The 23,659-nt window shown below is 41.8% G+C and overlaps 1 protein-coding gene across 1 annotated transcript; it reads right to left on the bottom strand.

Moving 5' to 3' along the window:
* Nucleotides 1-3,231: 3,231 nt before the first annotated feature.
* On the bottom strand, nt 3,232-22,787 carry CWC15 (CWC15 spliceosome associated protein homolog). Its single transcript, XM_074147081.1, has 7 exons — nt 22,708-22,787; nt 20,264-20,403; nt 18,080-18,192; nt 17,065-17,153; nt 16,158-16,268; nt 7,242-7,360; nt 3,232-6,526 (listed from the first exon to the last, which is right to left on the bottom strand). Exons 2-7 carry the CDS (start codon nt 20,392-20,394, stop codon nt 6,397-6,399), a joined length of 693 nt encoding a protein of 230 aa, XP_074003182.1. The 5' UTR covers nt 20,395-20,403; nt 22,708-22,787; the 3' UTR covers nt 3,232-6,396.
* Nucleotides 22,788-23,659: the final 872 nt, after the last annotated feature.

Genomic DNA, 23,659 nt, shown 5'->3' with positions numbered 1-23,659 from the left:
TACATTGTAAGTCCATCAGGGGAAATGAAAACCAGGCCACCATCCTGGGTTAGTGGCTGGAAATAGACTCCGTGAGTCCTGATTACCATCCCCTGCTCTAACGCCTACATAACACCATCTTGTTTTTATTCTTTATTGGAACAAATGGCAGAAAGGGGTGTTACACAAAGAAGGACTTTAATCTGCTTTTTTAAAGTTCTTCGGATCTGGAATTTTCTGAAGTTACTCCTTCTCTCCCTGTCTGCAGTGAAGGAGAGAATATATATTTTTAAAAAAACAGTGTTTGAAAAGCAAGCATAAGTTAAAGTAGGAGGTGAGCATAACAGAGCTATAGATTTTAACATCTATGAATAATTTCTAAAGCTCCCAGAAAACACGATTCATTGTCGTTACCATCAGCTTACCTGTGCCTCCGACTGAAATTAATTCAGCCCTGAAAGTCTGAAATCAGAAAGACAGTCCAGTGAAGCATCGTCCTCCAAACCAAACCACAACGCTCACCATCTTTGCTGCAGTGCCCAGAACACGCCTCAGAGTCAGAAACACGATGAACCCATGTACTGGTAGCAGGAGCAGGCTTTGCTGGGGAAAGCTGGTTTAACAGAGTCCTTTAAGAAGTGCAAATGATAGTTCATCAGAAAGAAACCCAACAGGACCCCAACTTCTTCCACTCTTCTGTCTCATGTTGACAACCTCCCTTGCTGCCTGGCTTCAGAGCAGCCTCCTGCTGCAGGACCCCTCCAGATCGAGGAGACCCAGACCATCACACACCAGGCTTGAGGGCATCAGCCTTTGCAGACTACGTCATGAGTTTGGCTATGTGACTGGTTGTATTCAAGCCCATTGTCATCCTGTCCCCAAAGGGACCATGACATTTTCGTGATGTTGGTCTGCACCAGGACAAATTCAGCAAGAACTTTTACAGAACTCTAGATTGTGCTGGTCTCACCATGACAGCACATCTGGGGCTCCTACCTGGCACACGGGAATGCAGGACGTCTGGGGTGTGTGCACACCAGAGGAAGGATTCGTGGGGATTTCAGTCGGAAGAGACTTTTGTTTCAAAGAATTAGTTTATCCTGCAATGGGAATATCCATCAGTTTAGCCCCAGAATTCAATCATCCACTCAAGTGATGGACAGGAATTGATGCTTCGGCAGAGCACACCAGCCACGTGCACTACCAGTCCCAGCAACTCCTGTGCCATCAAGTCCAACGGGGCCACCCCAAAGGACAGAGATCAGCCCCTGGGGACCCCATCTGAAAGCAAGCAGACCAACCAGCAGATCTAGCTCCATCTTTATCCAGATGGAACTTACAGCTTGTTCTCCCAGTGCAGTAAAAACAACCCTTCTCCACTGGAGGAGGACCAGCTGCTTGAAACCCTGCCCACTGGAAATACCTGGGTGTGAAGCTGCAGAAGGGGCAGAGCTGCAGGCAAGGCAGCGGGCAGGGACCGAGGGGAGAAGGGCTCACCCCTCAGCCCCCAAATGCAATTTTTTGTGGGACTGAACAGTCCGTCTCTATCCTGCCCTTCACCAAACTCCTGAGCGCTTAGACTCGAGAAAACAGCCTGCGTCACAGCCTCCGTGTGCATAAATCCTGTCATAACACACCCCCGTTGCCAGACATAAAATTATATTATAGTGCAATTCAGAAATCAGCTTCTTTTCCTACCCAGATGGGATTGATTTCAACAGAGGGTAACCAGGCTTACCCCTTTTCTCGGTTTCATTTTTCTCCCTCCTGTACAGCGCAGCTTCCCCCCACTTCAGAAGGTAGTTCTTGGGCTTGGTGGCAAACTGGGATTTGGATTGGGAGATAGGATTTGTTTAGATCTAGACGACTCTTCCTTCTGGTTAGAGCTGCACTAGGAACATTAGAATTCCTAGTGGGTTTACGTGGGTTTTTTTGTTTTTTGTTTTTAAATTGCCAAGCTGCAGTTCCTGCTTGAAGGAGCAAATTTTGATTAGATCAGTGACATTCATCTTCTGCTCCTGAACTGCTGGTCAGAGGATACAAAGGAGGAAAAAAACCCCCAGCCCATACTGCACACACACGCTTTTATCGTACCTCTTTGAACTGAAGCAATTTAAAAACTAGACATAGCCACTATTTAATTTTCAATGCTACTTCCCTGCCAGCCGCAGTATGGTGGTTATTCGTCTTCAGTTACATCCCATGATATGCCCCCCTTGGAAAAGAAAACAAAGCCAAGTCTGAAATTCATCAAAGCCAACCTCCATCATCTCAGTCAAAGGAAGAAAGCAGCAGAAGGGTAAAATGTATCTGTGATCGAACAGCTTAAGGATTAATGTTTATTTATTTATAATTAGTGACTTGGACACCTAGGGAAACGTCATTCTTCTTTCTGCTTATCCCCAACTGAAAAACAGAGCTGAGATGAACCTTTCTTAGGAAACATGACTTTTCCAAACATGCCTATTTATGCTCTGCTTGACCCGTATCTTGGGGGACGCAAAGCACGGTATTGAGGCTGCATCTGCTTTTGTGGCTAAACGCGACAATCTGTCAGTCTGCCCAGGGAAAAAGGAGCTGAACTTAGGACAAAACACAGACTTTATTTCTTTGGAGAAAGCATCCCAAAATTCTCCTCCCAAGTAAGCAAGACAAAATTTGGCAGGAAGTTTTGTTCTCGGCCAACAACAAACAAAATCCCGTTCTAAAAGTTAACAGGAGATGGAAGGATTTCCACGGATGGAAAAATTTCTGTGGGCATGTTCTTTCCCTCCTCCTGAATCTGTACTGCAGAGCACCAGGCACTGAGAAAGAAATAAAATCAGAGAAGCCTCTACGTGTGATTCTGACTTTCCTTAGAAGAGAATTAAGGCTTGAGGCTCTGAGTGGCTGTGGCTACAGAGAGGAATAAACACTTGAGCCTGAAGCACTTTCTGAGCATCAGCACATCCCTTCGAGGCTTCAATCCTTCACTTCCTTTGAAGTGAAGCGCTTCAAGGCAGCATCCCCCATCCATTTGATGGTTTGACCCCATGCTCACATCTCCCCTCCAGCATGAAAGACTTTAAGGTATTTGTGGCTGTAGGAAAAAAAAAAAAAAAAAAAACAACAACAGAGAGAAATTTCAGCAGTTCAGTGGGAACTGATAGGGACCCGGGGGAAAGGAGACACCGGGCTGTCACCACACCGGGCACCAGCTGGGCTGCCCACCAGGCACCAGAAGGTAAATAAAACAAGAACCAGGGCATCTCTGCCCCAGGTTTTTATTTCAAACAAAATCCAAGTTAACAAACAAACTAGAAAGTTCCATTCACCAGAACGGCTTTTTTGAAATAAGAAAAAAAAAATATTAAAAATTCATAGGATGCCTACATGGTATCTATGACTGTGAAATCCTGAAAAATGCAGATAATTTTGCTGGTTGCAATAAGAAGCCTTTAATAAGCCATCTACTTGAGGAAGGCAAATAGACACTAAAACATTTTAGAACCTCGTATGCACACAGCTCAGTTACTTCCAGCTGCAGGACTATCATCAAGCTTTATTGCTTATACTATTAAACCCTTTAGAACTATAAAACATACTCTGAGGCACATTTTGAAAGACAAGGCTTTTAAAAAAAAAAAAAAACTTGTAAGTTTAACTGTTAGTCCCTATGGAGAATAGATCTCGGTTTTCAGTTCCAACGTTACACTGAAGATAACCATAAACAAGGGGAAACCTGTTTATAAAGCAAGAGGCTTTGCTTCAAGCCATCAGTTACGGTGAGTTCAGGTGTTGCTTGCAAAAACTAGGATTAAACCATCCTGATTGCTAGGAACTGTAAAATACTGCATTCCTTGAAGCGCTGCATTATAACTTTCTTCCACTTCTCCTCCTGGAACAGCCACCTTGCCAGCTCCACTGCCTTTATTGCTCACTATTTGTCACACTGAACAGAGGTTCCTGGAAGAAGCTGTGCTGGGAGCAGAGGTGTACAACATCACTGCCTGATTTTTTTAAAGTTTTTTTAAAAAAAACTCAGTCACACTGTGTTTTACAAAAAGAAACGATCCACTCATCTTTTCCTAGATGCAGTACGAGCAGCACAGGAGAAAATTTAACATCAACACTGGAAGCACAGGGCTCTTCCCTGACAAAAAGCACAGGGCGCTTCACAGTACCGGTGAAGAAAATTCAGTAGTTAGTGACGCAAAACCCACCATGAGATAAGGCTTGAGATTCCTTAATTATCAAACTGCGCTTGTGTATTGCTGAGTCCTCAGACTGTGGGTCAGCTTACACTGCAGGAGGCTAAAATACAAAAGCTTTGAGGGGGGAGGTTAGACACAGGATCTGCAAATTCCGTGGCTGAGCTGAACACTGATGCCAACAAACCCCCTCACGTAAAGCTGCAGCCTGGAGCTCTACGGTCCCTGCAGCTCTTTCTCCAGGACCAAGGAGGGAGAGAACTATTGGAAAAAATGACTGAGTACACCTAGGCATTATGCAAAAGTTTAAGAAAGGGATGTTTTTCCAGGTGTGGAGAGCAACTGCCTGCACAGCTGAAGAAGAGCTCATCCAATCCTGGCCACCTGACTTTAAGAAGTCAGTTATTTTCTCTAGGAAAAGAGTCACATTACTTCAGGGACACAAATGAAGGCATTACGCACTTAGGATTTCCATGAAGGCATCGAACTGGCTTTTCAACTACGTGTCCCCCCTCCCTCTCCAAGAAAACCATACGCTCACTTGCTCACTCTGGCACAGTGATTATATCTTGTAATACTGTGAGACCAATGTATTTTTTTTTGTTGTTGCCATGACAACCATGCTGTTAGGCCAGACCTAAAGCAGCAGCTGCCTTCTCCTCTGCCAGACTCTGACAAGCACAGCTCTTAACTTTTTTTTCCCCCTTCTAAGTATGTTGCCTATATGCCAAGATTTCAGTAGCTTTAATTTAAAGAAAGAGAATTACAAACTACACCCGTTTTTCTGCTTCCCAGGAGCCATCACTATCAAGGGGCAGGCAGCAGGAGTGACACAAACACAGACTCCTCCGGTAGCTGCAGGAGCTCACATGACACTAAACTTGCTGGGAATCTCACCTCCAAGTCAATAAGGGTATTAGCTGCTGGCACTGGTACACTATGCACAGCTTAATGAAAGGGTGGAAAATACAGCTAAAGCTAACGAAAGATTTTACAGGATACTACAGTCATGCTCAACAAAAACCTAAAACATTGTGCTCTGCATTTACCCTATTAAAAAGAAAACCAGATTTTCAAATTACGAGCTTGAAAATAGCATTACTATGAAACGGTGTCTGTAAGAAGAAACTAGACTGAGCATAACCTAGGCAAGGAAAAGGGCAAGAATTCTACATAAAGACATCTGAGTTTTGCCACTGTAGCCTTCTAGGCAGAGAGGTAACTACTACATTTTGTAAAAGTTAGGTTCATATCCAGTGCATCACTTGGCCAAGATTTCAAATGTAACCTAGATGGCAGAAGGGGGGGTAGAAATGCCTTCACAACTGAGATTTTTTTCATTCATTTATATTTTATACTGTCCTATTAAGTGTTAAAATGGACATCTAAGAAGTAAACGAAGTGTACTATGGTATCTTGAGATCACTCATTTAATAAAAAGACTCACTTGACAGTTTCTGACAACACTATTAGTACTGAACCACACACAGACCGAGCCTTGCAGCCACGTGGCTGTGGCTGAGGCACCGAGCACTGCGATGGATTATTAAGAAGGAAAAAAACCCACGGTTCCACAGCGCATTCCCTTCCCAATGTTGCCCCAAGCATTGTATGGGATCACCCCATAAGTGCTGAGCCCAGAAAACAGGTCTGCTAAGAACTTGGAGCTACCCCAGCAAACCATCACTTGGTTGACAGTAAGAAGAAACTAAAAGGGAAGATTATTAACTAAGTTTCTAACTAGCTATTAAGAGAAAGTAAGTCCAGTTTGCTGCAGAAAGTACAGCTTTTTTCAGTTCACAGTGTTTATCATACTCATCTAATTACCCATCTTGGGTAATACTGACATTTCTATAAGTTGCATAAGGTACAAACCACCATCACTACAAACACAGCTTGTTCTGAAAAGCAACTGAAACAATCAGAAGTATTTATGGCAAGCCAGCTTCTCTCTTCTACCATTTACAAGGTGGCCAGTAAAAGTAAACGCATGTGAACAGAAAGACATTTGTGAAACACAAACTGGTTTAATTAAAACTGAGAAGGAAAACATGCTGCAGGAATAAAAACACCAGATACATAGCAATCACTAATTATGAAGCTGTCGATGATCTTGATAAAGCATTTGGGAATTCATGACCAAGCATTCAGCCTTGAATTCTAAGGGAGAGGGAGGGAACAACCATAACCTTCCAAGTCCTTCAGCACCACTGCACATAAAACTGTACTACTTGATATATTTCTCCATGAACTTTTTGTGAAATTCTGATCGCAGAGTATCATTCACGAATCTTTTGTCCTTTTTTGTTTCGTCTATCCCTTTGGCACAATTCTTGAAGACAACATCATCATCCCATCTGAAAAGAAAAGTTTGCAACTTCAGTAACCTTGCATGAAAAATAGGTGCAATTTACAATAAAAATTATATATATATACACATGAAGTTTGCCTCTCCAATTTAAATGTACTAAGAACAACTAGTATTAGATCTCAATCTTTAAGAAAAAAAGTTCTATTTTTCTAATCCAAGCTATTTTCTAGAAGCGAGATAGGTATCAGTAGATTAAAGGTTATTTTATCTCTACAGAAAATAACAACCATTTGTACAGAGCAGAAAAAAATTTGAATCTAATGGCCCTAATTTTGATAAGCACAATGGTAATTGTAATAGATGCAAAAAAGAACTGTATTCAGAAAAAGGCTGGTATTTATCAGTTCTAGTTACACTAAAAAACTAGATAAACAAAACCTGCAAGTCAGCTAGATCTTAAAGGGGAACATAACATCAAATTTTTGGAGGAACTTTGGTCCTGTTACTTTTTGTATCATTATGAACAAAGTCAGACAAACACAATTCTCAATCTCTCTCTTTTTTTTTTTTAAACACCAAGTAGCAGGAGGATTTGTTCAGAGAAATGCACAAGACAATTACTAGGTGCATCCCTATCCCAATTCTACATTACGCTGCTTCTGACAAGATCCGAGGAAGGAAATAAAACCCAACAGCAGCAATGACATTTTCAGACAAGAGGGAGCGAGGGGACGGATGTCATGGTGCAGAGGGCACGGTACCTCCTCTTCACTTTGAAGTTTGCTTGAGGCTGTGCTGGGCCAGTGAGGTTCAGCAGTGGGTTACCACTCAGAATGTTCTCCATCCGAATTCTTTCTTCTTCAGCCTTTTGCTCTTGTTCCTGAGAACCAGAAATGGATATGTTACTTTTCTGGGCCATTCTTCTCATCCAGTTGGTAGAGACAAACATGATCTAGCTGTGAACACCCACACAGACAGAGCTGTAATTCCTAGCTCAGACTTTTCAGAGTGTCTGACACTCGCATATGAGTAGAATAAGGACAGAAGCAGAGACACTCTAAAGAGCTTAACATTGCTAATAAACTGTCAATCTAGAAACACTCATATCTGCTCTACTTGCCTCTAATATTCCATCAAATATTCAGTTAAATTCTAGCTTTACCATTTACATATTTATTATATTAAAAATTGTATACAGATTAAAAGATTTTCTTTACCCTCATGAGAAAAGAGAGCACATTATACAATATTCATAAGGTGGAAGAAATGTTACAGCATGTTGAAACTTCTCTGTCTTCAGCAATCTGCTTGGGTTTTACAACTACAACTTCCTTAGGGACCAATTAAAAAGAATATTGAGAAATTTAAGGTGAAACTGAGCAGGGGATGTCATAAGACTATTTAAGATTTCCAATATGAAGGAGCAGAAACAATTTCTTCTGCTTGTGCTGTCAAAAGCATTTAACTCAAGCCTAAGTGAAGCACTGCACTACAGGCAACACAAAGTAGCTTTCACTGCCCACGCTTCCAAGCTGTATTAATAGATTTAGTGACTTAAATGTTCGCAGACTTCAAAATGAATATCTAAGACTCATTTTACATCAACATATTTTCCCACAACTTTTCAAATGTATTACAAGCATTGCTCTTTCATGAAAGTACGAGAAGGAAAAAAAAAAAATAATTCTTTAATTTGGGTGACTACCTAGGTCTCCCGCTCCCCGTATGCTAAAGGATGGTCTGAAGACATTCTACTTAAAAAGTGCACTGAAGTCTCATTAGCACTGCAGGAGGCTCAAACCATGGCTTTTATAAATGATATAAACTGAAGACAAAGAGATCACAAGGTTGGGTGTTGGTTGGCTTTTCTTTTTTTCCGAACTGCAGAAAATTAATGGCTGAGGGCTGCTATAGGATCCCAAAAGAGGAAATGTTTTTCTTGATGATAGCACTTACAAGGTTTAAGTGCTAAACTTGAACACTGATGCTAACCAGAGTTCTCTAGCTTCAAACATTTAATCAATACTAAGTGATATATTACTAAAACTATCCACAACTTACAATGTTTTTTAATTGGACTGATCAGGTATGTGGACTATTCCTACAGAACACCCCAACCCTCTTAAGAACAATACCAACTTAAAATACATATGAATATCAGACAATTCAGGATCACTGCTAAATATTTTACCTTCCAAAATCTACCCAAGTTTAAGTTATGAAAAAACACCTGCCATTATGCTGCTTCTCATAAACAAAATTTACAACCAGCTGCAGTTAATTGCCAGTGGTATGGGAAAAGCTCCCCAAAAGGGCATATTGCTGAAGAGCATGGCACAGTCCTGTAATGCCCTTATTAAAACATGTGCGTAGGCAAAACCCGCCCTTGCTGCTGTATCCATGGAGCTTTAACACAAACCGCAGCAGTTAAAAGTTATTAAACACAAACAAACTAAAGTTCTGCATTTTCAAACATAGCTCTAAATCCAACATTTGCATTCCAACTTTGCATTTGTTATTACCACCCCAGTAAATAAGGAAATGGAGAGAGCAAAGATATTTGATAAGGAACAGCAATTTCCCCCATATTAAAATACAAATTCAAATTACACATTTCTTTCCTCTGTGGATTACACACAAGAAATGTATGCAGCATCTGTACAGTATGCCAACCTCTGATTTACCATCTTCTTTCCCCATAATGTGGGGGAGCCAACTACAGTGAAATCCCATTAACCGCAGTCCGTGCCGTGTTCCCACCAGAAGTCAGGCAGCTCTCAGCCCACCAGACAGCACATGCATGCAAAGCACTAATTTTAAACTAAGCAAAATCTAAGATACTGGTAGAAGCAAAAAAAAAATAATTCAGTATTGATTTTCAGTTACCTCCCGAGAGGTGATCAGATTCTGTTTAAGCCCATTAGGCAAATTTACAACAGGATGCAAACATGTGAAGGGTTCTCTGTGTTGTTCAAAATAACGTGGGCTCTGCCTCATTAAATTTAATCTCTGATCCTCCATTAAAAGTCAGACTTTGGAAAAACAAAAGGTCTGAGACAAATCTTAAAAGCAAATAATAATGCTACAAACCAAAAATTCATACTGGACTATACTCAAGAGAAGGTAGCCCTAATAAGAGCATTGTAAGAAATTAGTACTTCCCTGTTGCCAAATGCTTCTGCAGAGAGACCTTCTTCCAGGCTCTAGATATGCAAACAGACACGGCAGTTTTCCATTTCAGAGCTGAACTCCAGGGGAACTCTTCTCAGGGCGGCACACGGAGCGTGGCACAGTCTCGCCCTCAGATTTCTAAGACATTAACCTCGGCTGTGATCCAAAGTTACTGAACCAGTGCATCCCGCACCGCTCTATCTGGTGCACACATAAATATCTTACGCTGTTTTTTTATGATGCTTGAAAATCCATCCACACACCACAAATACCGAACTACAATGCACACCACACACTGTTTATTTGATGGTCAGAAGTCCAATGGAATCAGTCAGCAGCTTTTTTTGGGGGGAGAATTACAGTTCTCCCCTCTCTTCCCCTTTAATCTCAACAGCTCCTAAAAAGCTGATTGTTCCAGCATTCTCTGCCATGCACGAAGAGAAGCAAAAAGCACTCAGTCACACAAATCACTAGAAGAAGATAAAGTCAATATTAAAAATCATTAAAAAAATATACATACGGTAGAAACTACTCAACTGTTCTTATTACACACAGACGCACATTTAATTTTTCTATAATAAGATTTGAAAAAGGCATGTGGGGCATCATCCTAACTTTTATCTGCTTTACATTACCTATGTAATATCCTTCAGCCTCAATTAGCCTGACAGTTCACTTTCACTTTCTCGAAACAAAAAAGCATTATCAGACTGAAGTGTTAAAATATGGTGATAGGAAAATAAAAAAAGAAATAAAAATTGAAGTAACATTTTTAAGAAGCGTTACACTAGAAGCAGTAGTATAAGACTAAGAGCAGGATTTAGCTCCAGATTAAGACATCTACATCTAGATATTTGCCTGTAGGCATCTCAGCTCGCATCTCAGCAGAGATCTAGAGAATACAAGAAAGAGTCAGGATGGCTCTTCTGCTCACACTGAATTACACACACAGGAGACCAACCACGCTCCAGGCTCTGCTGACTGCACCTCCCCTGCACTACCACGGAAGCCAGGATACAAAACTCGTATATTGACCCCAACAACTTGGCATATCGAGCTCAACTGAATTCTGTTTCAAACTGCTAATTGCTAACAAATAGCTACACGGACACAAGTCAACTACAATTCCAGGGGACTGGAGGGTAACAAAAATTGCACTGTAACCAAAAGAAATGGTAGGGGCAATCTTGCAAATTTCAAATTATTACATTTTACTTTTGCACCTATTAAATGATTAAAACCAAATTATGTACACAACGCAAACAGAAACTGTCAAATATTCTTTTATAGTGACAACAGTTACAGAAAACATCCATGAATCTTATTTTGAAAGCTTGATTTTCCCTATTGCCTGTCAGAGATGCTGCAGAGCCCCTGGGCCCTTGTGCAGCTGCTAGCTGTTTCCCAGCTCTGCTCCCAAACAGAACTCTGCTGCTTTTCAGACCCTTAGAGGCAGCACAACTAGAAGCAGTAACAAACTGCATAAGCTTATCTTTAATGACAAAGATCAACAGATTAGAGTCTGAAAGCAAACAGGGAACAGATCTGTTCTGGCACTGCCAGTTTTAGTCACTTTACAAAGAAGACCTGGTGCACATTCTAATTTATTTATGGAATACAGTTGCTCAAAGCTTTTCTAGGTTGGATGACATTTCAACATATTTGCTACAGGTTTCAGGAAGCAGGCTAATTCTGAAGGCTAGTCTTGAAGATTTTTTTCATTATTTAGCTTCACTAAAACCTCCCAAAGAAAGTATTAAAGACTTTTAAAAAAAAGGCAATTAGTACACTAAGTTTTGTAGCTTAGAGACACGACAAGAAGGAAATACCAGGTGTAACTCACAGTGCTGTAACATTGACATTTACACTTAAGCTAAGTTATACATTTTGGCCAGAGCTGTGGAACCCCTCATCTCCAGCCAAATGAGGTTTTCATTATGTCTCAGAATTTTCCACATAAATCTTCCATTGCCCACTCCTCCACTGAAAGCCGGGACGCTGCAGGCAATGGAGTATGCGTTGTATCAAATCAAACAGACCAGACATAACCTTCAGAGCTGTCTGAGCTTCACACCTCTGAGGCACCATCAAGCGCAGCTGTTCACAAAATGAGCATCTCAAGTTGCTCCAAAGCTTACATTGCTCTTTTTTGTGGTGGAACAAAGGCTTATTAAGCTCAAACACTATGGATACAACAAACTGACAACAGAAGAAAAGCCTAAGGGGGAAAATACTATTTCTCTATTCACTCCACCTTTCCTAAAATAATGCCTCTTTGCCTGCCTTTCCTTTAGCAAAAAAAAAAAAAACCAACCCACAACCAACTACAGATTGTTCCATCGCTACAGACAGCAGCGTTGTGCTCTTAACAGAATCACAGAATGATATGGTGTTGGAAGGGACCTCTGGAGATCATCTAGTCCAACCCCCCTGCTAAAGCAGGTCCACCTAGAGCAGGTTGCACAGGAACTTGTCCAGGCGGGTTTTGAACATCTCCGGAGATGAAGATGCCACCACCTCTCTGGGCAGCTTGCTCCAGCACTCTGTGGCAGCGTTCAATGGCAGTGCATTGCACCAACTATCTGCAGCGATGAATCAGAAGTCAACCATCTTGTAACTGCCGTGTTAGAAGCAGAGGCAACAGAACAGGAATATTACGGTGTGTGGAAAAAGACTGGGTTGGCAGAGGGAGTCCCATACCCCGAGGAAGCAGATGGGAGATGCTGGTACATGAATTAGATCTCAAAACAAGCCTCCACCATACAACTGAACTCACCACATGGCATCACAGCTGGGGGAAAAGAAGAAGCGGACAAAACTATATTAACCTTAACTAAACAATTATTCGTTATCTTCCTGTAAGAATAACAGTCCCTTGGCATATTTGCTTCTGACTGCAGAGGAAAGAAAAACATTATTGTTACCATGGTTATTTTTTTTTTTAGTATAGTTCCTACCCTTAGCACAGAGCAAGATTACTTTTACAGAAAGTGCTGAAATTCCTGAAATGACTCCATTGTGTTAAAGTTATCCTACTCAGTTCTTATAGATGTTGAGCAGCTGAAGAAAAACCTGAAACGCTCACATTTCATTGAAGGTTGAAAAAAAATGATCACAAAACCTTATTTAAATGCTAGTTTTTGAATGAGAAACTATGACAGCACTGCCTTTAAGAGCAGGGAACAAAATAATGCAGAGATCCACCCCAGTTATTTGATCCTATGCAAATTACTAACTCTGTGCAACACAGCAATTCAACTGATTGAAACTTCAAAAAATAAGAACACAGAGTAAACACAACTGCAGTGTCTATATGCAGATTTGTTGTCATTATACTTGAAAACTTTAAGTGTGTTCTCGGATAAGCATAAAATGACTGGATGTTAAAATAGCTTTGCTGGAACTGCATGTGTACAGTCAGCTGCTCACTGGTTTGAGGTTTGTTTTTAATTATTTCAATTTACCTTTTAAGGAAGCGCTTGAAAATTGAAAATCAAGAGCATTGTAATGCTGAGTCTGGAACATTGAAATGTTTCCATGAAACCTATCTGTGGATAGTTCACATAGATGGCAGACTTTAGAGAGTTTAGTTTCAGACAGACCCAGAATTATTCCACAGAAATGGCTTTCAAAACTTAAATTTCCTGGTCAGCTTAGTGTCTACTAGAAACAACCTGAGAGATTAAAATTGTGGAGGGTGTGAGAAAAGTCAGGACCATGCTCAATCAGTGTTTAGAAACATTTGTAGTATTTATTCAATGTTTCTACAGAATTCAAGGGAATTTTAGCATTTTGAGAAGTTAACAAGTTTTGACAGCAATTTCTTATTTGGCTGACAAACTATTTGCTGCACAGATTAAAGAGAAGTATCAGTGTGAAGGAAGTTAGAACCTCTTAATACTAATATTTGCCAATATTAGATTTAGAGGATTTCTATGGAAATTGGTATTATTACATAAGGGAAGTTACAGAGAGCACAATGATCTGAAAAAAACCCCCCAGATTCTCATCTTTTGTCTTTAACTGCTGTCTCACTAGAGATTCATTTTAAAAAGAGGAGTCGTCCTTTCATGGCAACTTGAATATACCAGAGATGAGTGAAAACAGAAAACAAAAATACAGTTTACTTTAAATGAAGTCTCAGAAATAACTGGACTAGCATTTTAATAAATCAAAATAACTAAAGAATCAGGAAAAAATTACATATGGCACACATTTGGGATATATTACTATATTTTACCCACTTCATCTGGTTAAAACCCTGGCATGTTTCAAGAAGACACAGAGACACGTTAATCTGTGTAACAAAAAAAGAGATTTGAGAACCATGTGCAGAAGAGTGAGGAGTCAGAAGAAGAAACTCTGCAGTTTGCCTTTGCCTTGCCACCGGTTTACCCATGCTGACCAGTGTGGACAGCAGCATTTCAGCAGATAAACCGTCCCTGTATGTGCACTAATAGTGACTACACAATTAAGACTGTACATAAGATGTTATCCTGAAGTCAGTTGGATGACTAATAGAAGGTTACTTACAAAATTTGGCTTAAATTGTGGTTTGCAATACATATTAATATGAAATCCCACATATCTGAAGGGAAAAAGGACTTTTATAAGATGGCTACAAAATGCTTTGCCAGTAACATCTTATTTCAAAGCCATGGAAAACAAAGCATAATCGAAATAGATTCCACCCCTGAAGCTAATATACATAAGTGTTCTTTCCTAAGGAGATCCTTCCTCCCAAAGACTTTTTCCAAGGCTGTGCCCCACCTTGGTTTTTACTTTTTCCATCAATGTAGTCCTAGTTTCCTACTCTCAAAAAAACCCAAGAAAATAAAATTCCAAGTACCTGTAGAGCACTCACTATTTACTGAAGATCCATGAAAGTAAAAAATAGTACCAGTTACGAGACAGCAAGAGATATACTAAATACTTCATAGCTTTTAGCACCCTCTAGCGACAAAATAAGAATTTCATGGAGATTATAACATTCCATTGTTGTCCTAATGGAAGTTTTCTACACTGAAACGTGACAGCGTAAATACATATGTGCTGTTTAATCTAGATGTATAATTTCAACTATCACGCAAAGTGAAAAATCCATACAGATCTAAGCTTTCATTTTAAGCACTGTACAAGAACTCTTTCCTACACATCACTATACTTAATTTGTAGTTTAGTACGTTTTACACAGGAATACATGGAAGAATTTGTTGCCAGCGTTTTTCACCATGTTATTACTGCAAAACACAATTTCATTCCTGTGTGATGTGCTTCAAATGACTAGATAAAGAGATGAGAGACACTTTCAGACGCACTTTAATGTAAAAGACCACTCACAGGCCAGATGGAGAATCAAGTATCAACAGTCTTCTACAGCAAAATTTCTGCACTGGAGCAGCATGGTACAGCTTTTAGCCTTCCAGCTAAGTATCAAGCCTTCCAAAGTACTTAACTCCAAAATCGCAGATCTCACTGGTTTTACAGGCCTTGTTGATTTTAAAGAGAAATTTCTATACTGTTACCCGAGAGTGGTCAAGCACTACAGCATTTAAAGCATCATTCTCTCCTAGCTGTTCTGACTGTCTGCTAGACATTACGCCCTGTTCACTGCCAGCTGACTCTACTGGAGAGTGTTTGTGAGAAACATGAAACTAAGTACACGTGTTAAGCTCTGATAAGGTTATTAGTAGAGCAGAGGCACCAAAACATTTAGTTGTCAAAGCAGCAAAGACAAGGATCAGCATTTAATATGTTTATTTTGTGTGTTCTAAAACCATCTCAGATTACCTTATACAAAGGTGACAAGGCTGGGGGTTTTTGTGTTTGCTTTTTTTTATATATATACTAATGTAGAAACTATGTATTACAACACACAAAACTACTCAAACTCAAGTATGAAACATTTTTCAAAAGCACTAAAATGATTTAAGCCCTACTTAAAAAAAGAAAGCGCTTACTAAAAGCAGAGTAAGGAATACTAGCACTTCTCTTGCACCACCAGAGGCGGAGCGATTCAGTAATGCAGACAAAATACCCGGACTCCAAACTCTGTTACAACACAATGTTAGAGCCAGTACCATTCATCCTAAATCCTGATCAGTTTGACAACAGACTATTCCCAAAAAACAGTCCCTAGAAGTCCATTCATCAATCAGCAATTTCACTAACATGCTCCACCCCAACAATCTCTCTTACACCAAGGAGGTGTGGGAGCCAACGACATAGGATTTGATCCCGCTCACAGGAAAACAGTCTCTAACTACAGGGATTTCTCTCCCCTTTCAAGGGCAGAACACAGTGTTTCTGTTTGGAGAGAGAGATTATAGGGATGTACAAAGGCTACAAGAAGAACAAATCCATCAGACTCTACTTGAGAAGAGTTTTGAAGGGCATGCTACTTTGTTTACCAGCTCTCATTCATCCTAAGTGCTTTAGGCACACTAGTTTTAATAAACACCAGTTTGCAAAAAAAAAAAGATGCTCTTTAATGGGTGAGATTTTACCTTTCGAGCCTGTTCCTCAGCTCGTTCTTTCTTGATTTTTTCCAGCTCAGCCAGAAGAGCTGCAGTGTCATCATCATCACTGTCTTCCAAGTCCTCATCTTCATCATCTTCCTAATAGCAACAAACGGAAACAAGCAGCAGTTCATTCATTTCATTTAATAAAAATGGTCCTGGTCTGCTCAGCTAAAGCTCCGATTTGCTGCTGGCTAATTTTGTACTTGGGTGCTTGTATCAGCAGCAAATACAATACAAATGGTTTATTTGCTGTTGTACAGTAAAGTCAAGACAAAACCATGTTTTTGCTTTTTGAATGACTGCAATTAATTTTTTATAATTCAAATACTGTGTAGCTGACAGATACTAGCGAATCACAGAATCTTCTTGGTTGGAAGGGACCTTTGAGATTGAGTGTCACGACTGTCCTCAATCCCTCTCTAATCATTGTAACATAAGTGATTCTAATTGTGTGCCTGAATACCCCGTCCAATATTGTTGGGACCAAATATAACACGATTATAAAATGCTCAGATTACTATCAAGCCTCAAACCTAACTCCTAGACATCAGCATGAGGAGTCAAGAGGAAGAATCCACTGCTCATGCAATGGGCATTCTAGGGGAATTCTAACCCAGTAGTTGACCGAGTCTAAAAAGTCACTTATTCCCCATACTTTAAGTGGTATTTTCAGTTCCCTAGTTTTTTGTGAGCTCTCCAAGAATACCATCACACCATGTACCAGAATCCTCTGAACCACTCTGGACTTCCACCACAGCAGAGTTAACTATAAAAGGAAGATTTGTTGGAACCTGTCTTAAATCTTTAGCAGATCTAAAAGTATGTATTTATTAAGACCAAAATCCTGAAGGCAGGACAATGAAAGGAAATAAGACAGAAAAGAGATACATACATCAGTAAGCGGATCATCCGCATCAAGATTTGCTGCAGGAATCTGGTCTAGCCGAGGCTTCTTAGACACAGAAGATGATGTTGTGTGTTCTATGGCATAAGATTTTAATAACAAAAGAAAGAAAAAAAGAAAAGAGTGAATAAGTCAATTCAACAGCATCTAATGTCAGAAAGCAAAAATCTTCACAAAGATTACATTAGAGTAAGAGATAAAAGCTTATGCTTACTACTCCCCTATCACTATTAATGTCCATGCTAATACTCCCATTTAGGTATCCCTCAAGGGAAGCAACAACTTCCCCAAACTTACAATTTGACCTAAAAAAGTTTTTTTGAAGTCATTACTTCAAGAAGAAAGGACAGCAGGAGAAAAATCTGTGGACAAATGTCCTTATTCTATGTATCCAACTGGAGGGTTCCCACTGGAGACCACCCCAAAGCATTATTGTTGGCAAGTTTGGTTCAAACCACTGTGAACTTGAAAGCCCCACAATACCTCTGCACATTTCACATCTGAACCTAAAGTACCTAAATTCTGACATTTTAATATTATAATTGAATATTTCTCAAAAAGCACACCTTTGATTAATTTTAATTATCACTATATCTGAACAGAATCACAGATTTATTGCTACGCTGGTGCTGCAACACTACAAGATGAGTCATTCCCGTTCTCCTTCCTGTCTCGCTTGCCCAAGTACAGAAAAAGCCCTTTATTGGCTGTACATACTTGTTGCCAATTCATTACAATCGTATCGTACCAGCTGGCCTGCATGATGGCTTATGCTCTTCTCCTGGCTGGCCTAGATTTTTTGCTAGCACGAAGCCAGCGTGAAAGCCAGCGGACATTCCCTTGCAGGTCAACAGCTCTGAACTACCAGATCAATACCCTAAATTCTGCTCTCATGACATGCTGTCTGCAACCTGAAAACTTCTTACAACACCAAGTTTTGGGTTTCATGCAAGAGCAATGCCATGCAAAGGTATTGGGATTTTTTTTTTTTTTTTTTTTTTACCTCTGGTTGGTCTGTCTCTATTCTTTTCTCTTGCAGCAACCCGTTCTCTCTCCTCCAGCTCTCTTCTGAAATCACGGTTACGCACCTCTTCAGGAGCATCCTGAGTGGTCTGTCTAAAACAACATGAGGGGAGGGGAAAAAAAAAAAAAGCTGAAGTTGACAGTCTGCAGCTGGGAGCAGTTTTTTCAAGGAGGCAACTAAAACCTGGGGTGAACAGGTAGACGTAGAGAATAAGAACTGGGCACCATGTAGACATAAGTTTCTCCATTAACCTCCTTCTCTATATGCATTACACACACACATGCAATGCCACACACGCACACTCCTTCCAGTGGCCCTCAAACGAATTAAAAGACCTTACATAAATTCCTACAAAAACAGAATGACCACATCTACCTCTTGTGGCTATGTCTAAGTCTCCTTTCCTCCAGCAGACCAAGTCCAGTGTCCTAGCAGACATCCACCAGCGCTGTGGTCAACTTTCCTCACCGTTTTCTCATCCCAAATTGCTGCTGCAAACACAGTCTCTAAGGCTTAGAGGTAAGACCAAGACTAGAACATACTTTTCATGAACCTTTTCCCCTCCAAGAGACATTGGAGACAATCTCCCATGACCATAAAATAAAAAAAAAAGTTGGGAGAACAGGCAAAACACTACAGTGAAACATACTGCAAATACATGTTTTTGCCTCTTTCATGTAACACATCCTGGCCAAAAGCAACACACTATTGAGTCACACTAAGTTCCACCTAGAGAGCGCTGAATTTTCTGCGGAAATCTTGAAAAGAACTAATGAGTAAAGCCAAGCAGCAATTCCTTTCACCTTTCTGTGAACCCAGTGCTGGAAACAAGAGTGCCTGGAAGAAACCCAGACGTGAGCCATTATAAACACATTGTGTGCACAGCCTGTCTTTATGATGAAGTATTTCATTTGCTTTTGTAATTAAAAACCTGAACTTGGAATCCCTGATATAGCCGCAAAATCCCCCCAAATCTGTGTCATTCAAGTGACCATGAGTGGAAATGAAACACTGAACTTTTCCTGCAATGATGTGGTCCTGGCAATTTAACAAAGACAACTTTGTATTAGGTATTTGGGAAAAAGAAGACACTTAATGCCCCCTCCATCTCTCTCTCTCATGCACATTTGTTAAAACATACATTGTATATTCCTGTACATATTTGTCCCCACACACTTCTTTCAAAGCAACAGCCCGGTGTTCCAAACCCCGTTTTGTTTAAAGAAAGAAACCACCAGCAATTTTCCCGTAACAAACACAATGCATTCAACAGCACTTTTTGTGCTGTTGATTTTGGTATTCTCCAAAACGCTCCGACTTCCTTAACCATACATATTCTTCAAAACCAAAGGGGCAGGAAGGAAGAGCTGAAAGGGCAAGCTTCTGCAAAAATACATCACTGACAAAAGTAACACTAGTTAGATTAAAAACCCTCACTTTCAGGCTGACACATTCAATATAAATTTTAAGTATCTGTATCACATTGACTCCAGATTTCATTTAATCTTTCAAAAGGATAATGAAGATTTATTATGCATTTCAAACAGAGAAAAATATTCCTAAGATCCCATTATCTTTCTCACTGATTAGAGCAATGTCCTCTCCCAGGACCTACATGAACCACCTGCAGTGTTCAACATCAGCTCTTCCAATACATTACTGCCTCAGTGCTATTCCATGATCTCCCTGCCTCCTCTTAACGCCCTTCCCTAGTGGTCCTTTGCCAAATACATGATGTCTTTTTCCTGCTTTGAAGATGTGTTCAACTTCACTCCTCTCATCCCATCTTGCTCTGGCGGAAACAGCACCCTCCATGGCTCAGTCAGCTCTTGCTGTTCCCAATGACAACTTTCTTTCCACTCCACTGTCTGAAATGCATCTCCGAAGCTCACCCTCTTCTGACAATTCACTTCCATAAGCAGTAGTAACAACTACCACTAAAATTAAACCTCTCCAATTACTTGCAATGCATTCGATCTCTTAAGTCTGCTTTCGAGACTTACACTTTCAGCCCACTCATTCAGCACCACTACACAATCTCTGGTGTCTGCTCAGTGTCAAGCACACCAACATCTACTGTGAAAAATTTCAGAGCACCACTCATAACGAAAAAAATCATTCCCAGCCTGTTCTGCCATAAGACCAAAAAAAACCAGTACTAACCTGTATTTGATTTTAGTATGAGAAGGAAGGTCTCTGCTGGAATACTGTTTGGATAGCTGACTTAAGTCTCCTTCACCTTTTCCTCTTCCTCCTCTTGCAGGCTCAAACGTTGGCCTTGCTGCTGTTGTCATTTTGAACTACTACGGAATCAAGGACAAAAAATAGCTGTTACTACAACTTACAGTGAAAGACATTCACCTGAAGCTACTTTGTTCCTGGAATTGTAGTGGCAATGTCAAGTCCCACTACACAACACCAGCTATCACTTTCCACACAATCCTCAAAAATTGAAGGAGCTTTTTATTGAAAGACTTGACAGAATCTATTCAGATTTTCAAAAGAAAGTCTATTTTAACATGTCTGAAAGATGATACACAGCCTCTAACAGGAACGTGAAGCTATGTTTAAAGTAAAAAAAAGCGGCCAGGAGCTGGTCTCCTATCCTTAAGGCAAGTGGTACAGTCTTGCAACTCTTTCCCCTCCTGAAAAGTGACAGCCAAAACCGACTGCCTACTGGGAATGACCCCTCCGTTATTCCCCAAATCGTATGTAGGTACCATCATCAGAAACACTGGCTGACACAGACCATACCATGCCTAGAACACACAACTGATAATTAAATACTGATGAAGACCACACAATTTGAACAGTCCAGCCCTTGTCATGGCCCTGTTCAGTTCTCTAGTACAGACACAGCACTGTCATTAATACTGCAGCACAGTCCTTTGGGACTGACCTGCGCAGAGCTCCAGCTGGCCAGCAAAACCTTCTGAAGGGTTAGGGTTAATGTTTCCCTGGCAGCACAAGACTGACAGCTTTACCCTTATGTAAACAAAGTGCAATTAAAAAAGCTTGGACAAATGCAGAAGTTTTCATCAGCTCTCAGTTAGAAACTGCATACCACCAGCATGTCCTAAAAATGAATTAGCTGATGTCCAAAATTGCTACCATCAATTCTTCTGTGGTAAAGAGGTCAAACAGACTCCAACCATCCTCAGTCACGTGGACCCCTGCCAGCATGCACTGCACTCAGTGCTGCCAGGCAGGAGCTGGAGACCTTGCAATCCCAAACCAATATGCCAAGAGCTTGTCAACCAACATCAAAACATCCTGCATGATCAAACAGCACCATCTTAAACCTGTTATCTGAAACTATGCTGCCTCCTGCTTCACCCAGACACATGCACCCATTAAGCACAGACTAAAGATATGTAAGACACAACAGAGAGACATCTACAGAGATATAGAAAGGCATCAGTCCTACCAACCAGAAGCTTGGATGTTAAAGGATGACAAGAAAACATTTAAAAGCATATTAAAAAGCAGAGGAAAAAATATGATATTGTTTCATATGCTTCTGTGATATCACAAATGAAAGTTATCTATTTATGCTCTGCTTGCACTATTTGTTGTTTCACTTTTAATGAGATCACAAAGCACATGAATTCAGTGTTAAAATCATAAAATAGATTGGTTGCTTAAAGTAACATCCCACCAGGCAGAACACAGTTACAGTTACTGCCACTGAACTACTACTCAGAAAACAGTTAACAGACAGAAACACTTTTAAAAAGAAGTACGACAGTAATTAGCCTTGGTCGGTGACCAAGGATTGCTGATGCTTTTCAGTGATGCTGTGCAAGTCAGCTGGAGCTCAGCAAGGTATCTGAGCTCTGTCTTGGCACCAACTCTGCCAGACCCATGATCCAAGAACACCACTTGCTCTCTGAACTTATCTGCGCTAATTATATGTAACAGGGGAGGGTGATCCATGAATTCAGGTGAAGAACCAGATCCAATGTAGTTGCATAGTTTCATGAAGCAATAACAAAATCTCTGGAAACTGTCCCTGCTACTTTCTTAAGTAAGTATAAAACTTGGACTCAAGTATCAGGACTCCAATCTGAAAGCACTCAGGGGCTGTCACACTGACCTCCTAATTTCAGAAGTAGAGCCCTGGAAAAGCCTCTTTAGCACTACACAAAGGCAGGGGTTATTAGCCACAAGAAAGTGACAGGGCTCGGCCTGGAGCTGAGCTGCCCCGGCCACGCAGCGCTGCACATCCCCGCTGGACCCCTCCCGACCGCCTCCACAGGGTACTCCCCGACCCCGAGCACCGGGCCCGGCCCAGCCATCACCCGCGGAAACCCGGAACGGCAGCACGTGCCCCGCCGCTTTCGCCTCCCACCAGCCGGCTCCTCACAACCAGAGCTCCGCTGTGGGGCCCGCCGGCCGCCCCCTCACCCTCCAACCCCACCGCCCTCCGCTGTTCTCCTCAGAAACGCTTCCGCCCCAGCTGCCCCCAGGGCCTCCTTCGTGCCGCAGCCCCACACAGGGAACTTCCATACCCCCTGCCCCAGGGCCACCTTTTTCTCCCTCGGAGACCCCACCACTGCCCTCCCAGACACCCCTGGCCAGGCCTGTCCACCGCCCCCGGTACTTACACCGCGATCTCCCCCCACTCTGCGCAACCAGGCCCTACGCTGCCGCCATAATTCCGCCAAGCGCCCACAAGCCACCGCGCGGGAACCACAGGCTCAGCGCGGCAGAAGCCGGTGCCAAAGGAGGACTTACCATAGAGAGGGCGGGCGGGACTGTCACGTGAGGAGGGCGAACCTGTCCGCCATGATGGCTACTGAGGCGGAAGTGGGCGCTGTAGCGGCAGTGTTGCCTGCCTAGGAATGGCGGCCTCCTCTTCCGCACCTCCCCATGTACCCCTCTTCCTCCTCAGGCCGGCGCGGGTGAGCCCAGCTCTGAACAAGGAGCTTGGCGCGCCAGTCCTTCGGGCCCGGGGTTGCCCTGGAGGAGGGCCTTGCCCTGAAGTGTTACAAGGCCGTGGCCCTGCACTGAGCCCGCGGCCCTGCACTGAGCCCGCTCGGGCAAGGCCTCCCCACGGCGGCCTGTGCAGGCCATGGGGCTCTCGCCCGTGTGTTTGGGGGAAGCCAGGGGACAGGTAGGCAGAGAGAGAGAGGGCCTCAGGACATATTGCAACCATAACTGGAACCTACTGGTGTGAAGCACTGTAGGGTCCTCTCTCAAAGATTAGCTCATGAATAGACTTGCAAGTTGCATATCTCAGAGGCTGCTTGCTTTATGTAGGAGGCTTGGAAAAGGGCAGTGTATAGTTACATGAAACACAACTTCATGGCTTCATAGTGCTCACCCTGGGTGTCAATGTGAGGGGTGCTGGAATAATGAGGGAGCAGCCATGGAAGAGGGAAGGGATTAAGGAGATAGGGTTGGGATCCTTGTGGGGAAGATGAGGAAGGACAGAAACAAAGCAGCAGGAGAAAGAGGGAATAGCTCTCAGTCATTCCCTTTGCTCAGAGGTGTGTATTAGCAACATTAGCCTAAGCCCGGCTATCAGTCAGCAAGCCCCCCTCCCCCCCCCCCCCT

This window comes from Numenius arquata, chromosome 1, assembly GCF_964106895.1.
Source record: "Numenius arquata chromosome 1, bNumArq3.hap1.1, whole genome shotgun sequence".
In the NCBI taxonomy this organism is placed as follows: domain Eukaryota; kingdom Metazoa; phylum Chordata; class Aves; order Charadriiformes; family Scolopacidae; genus Numenius; species Numenius arquata.
The sequence above is the reverse complement of the archived record's forward strand: the minus strand, read 5'-3'. Positions and strand labels throughout refer to the sequence as shown.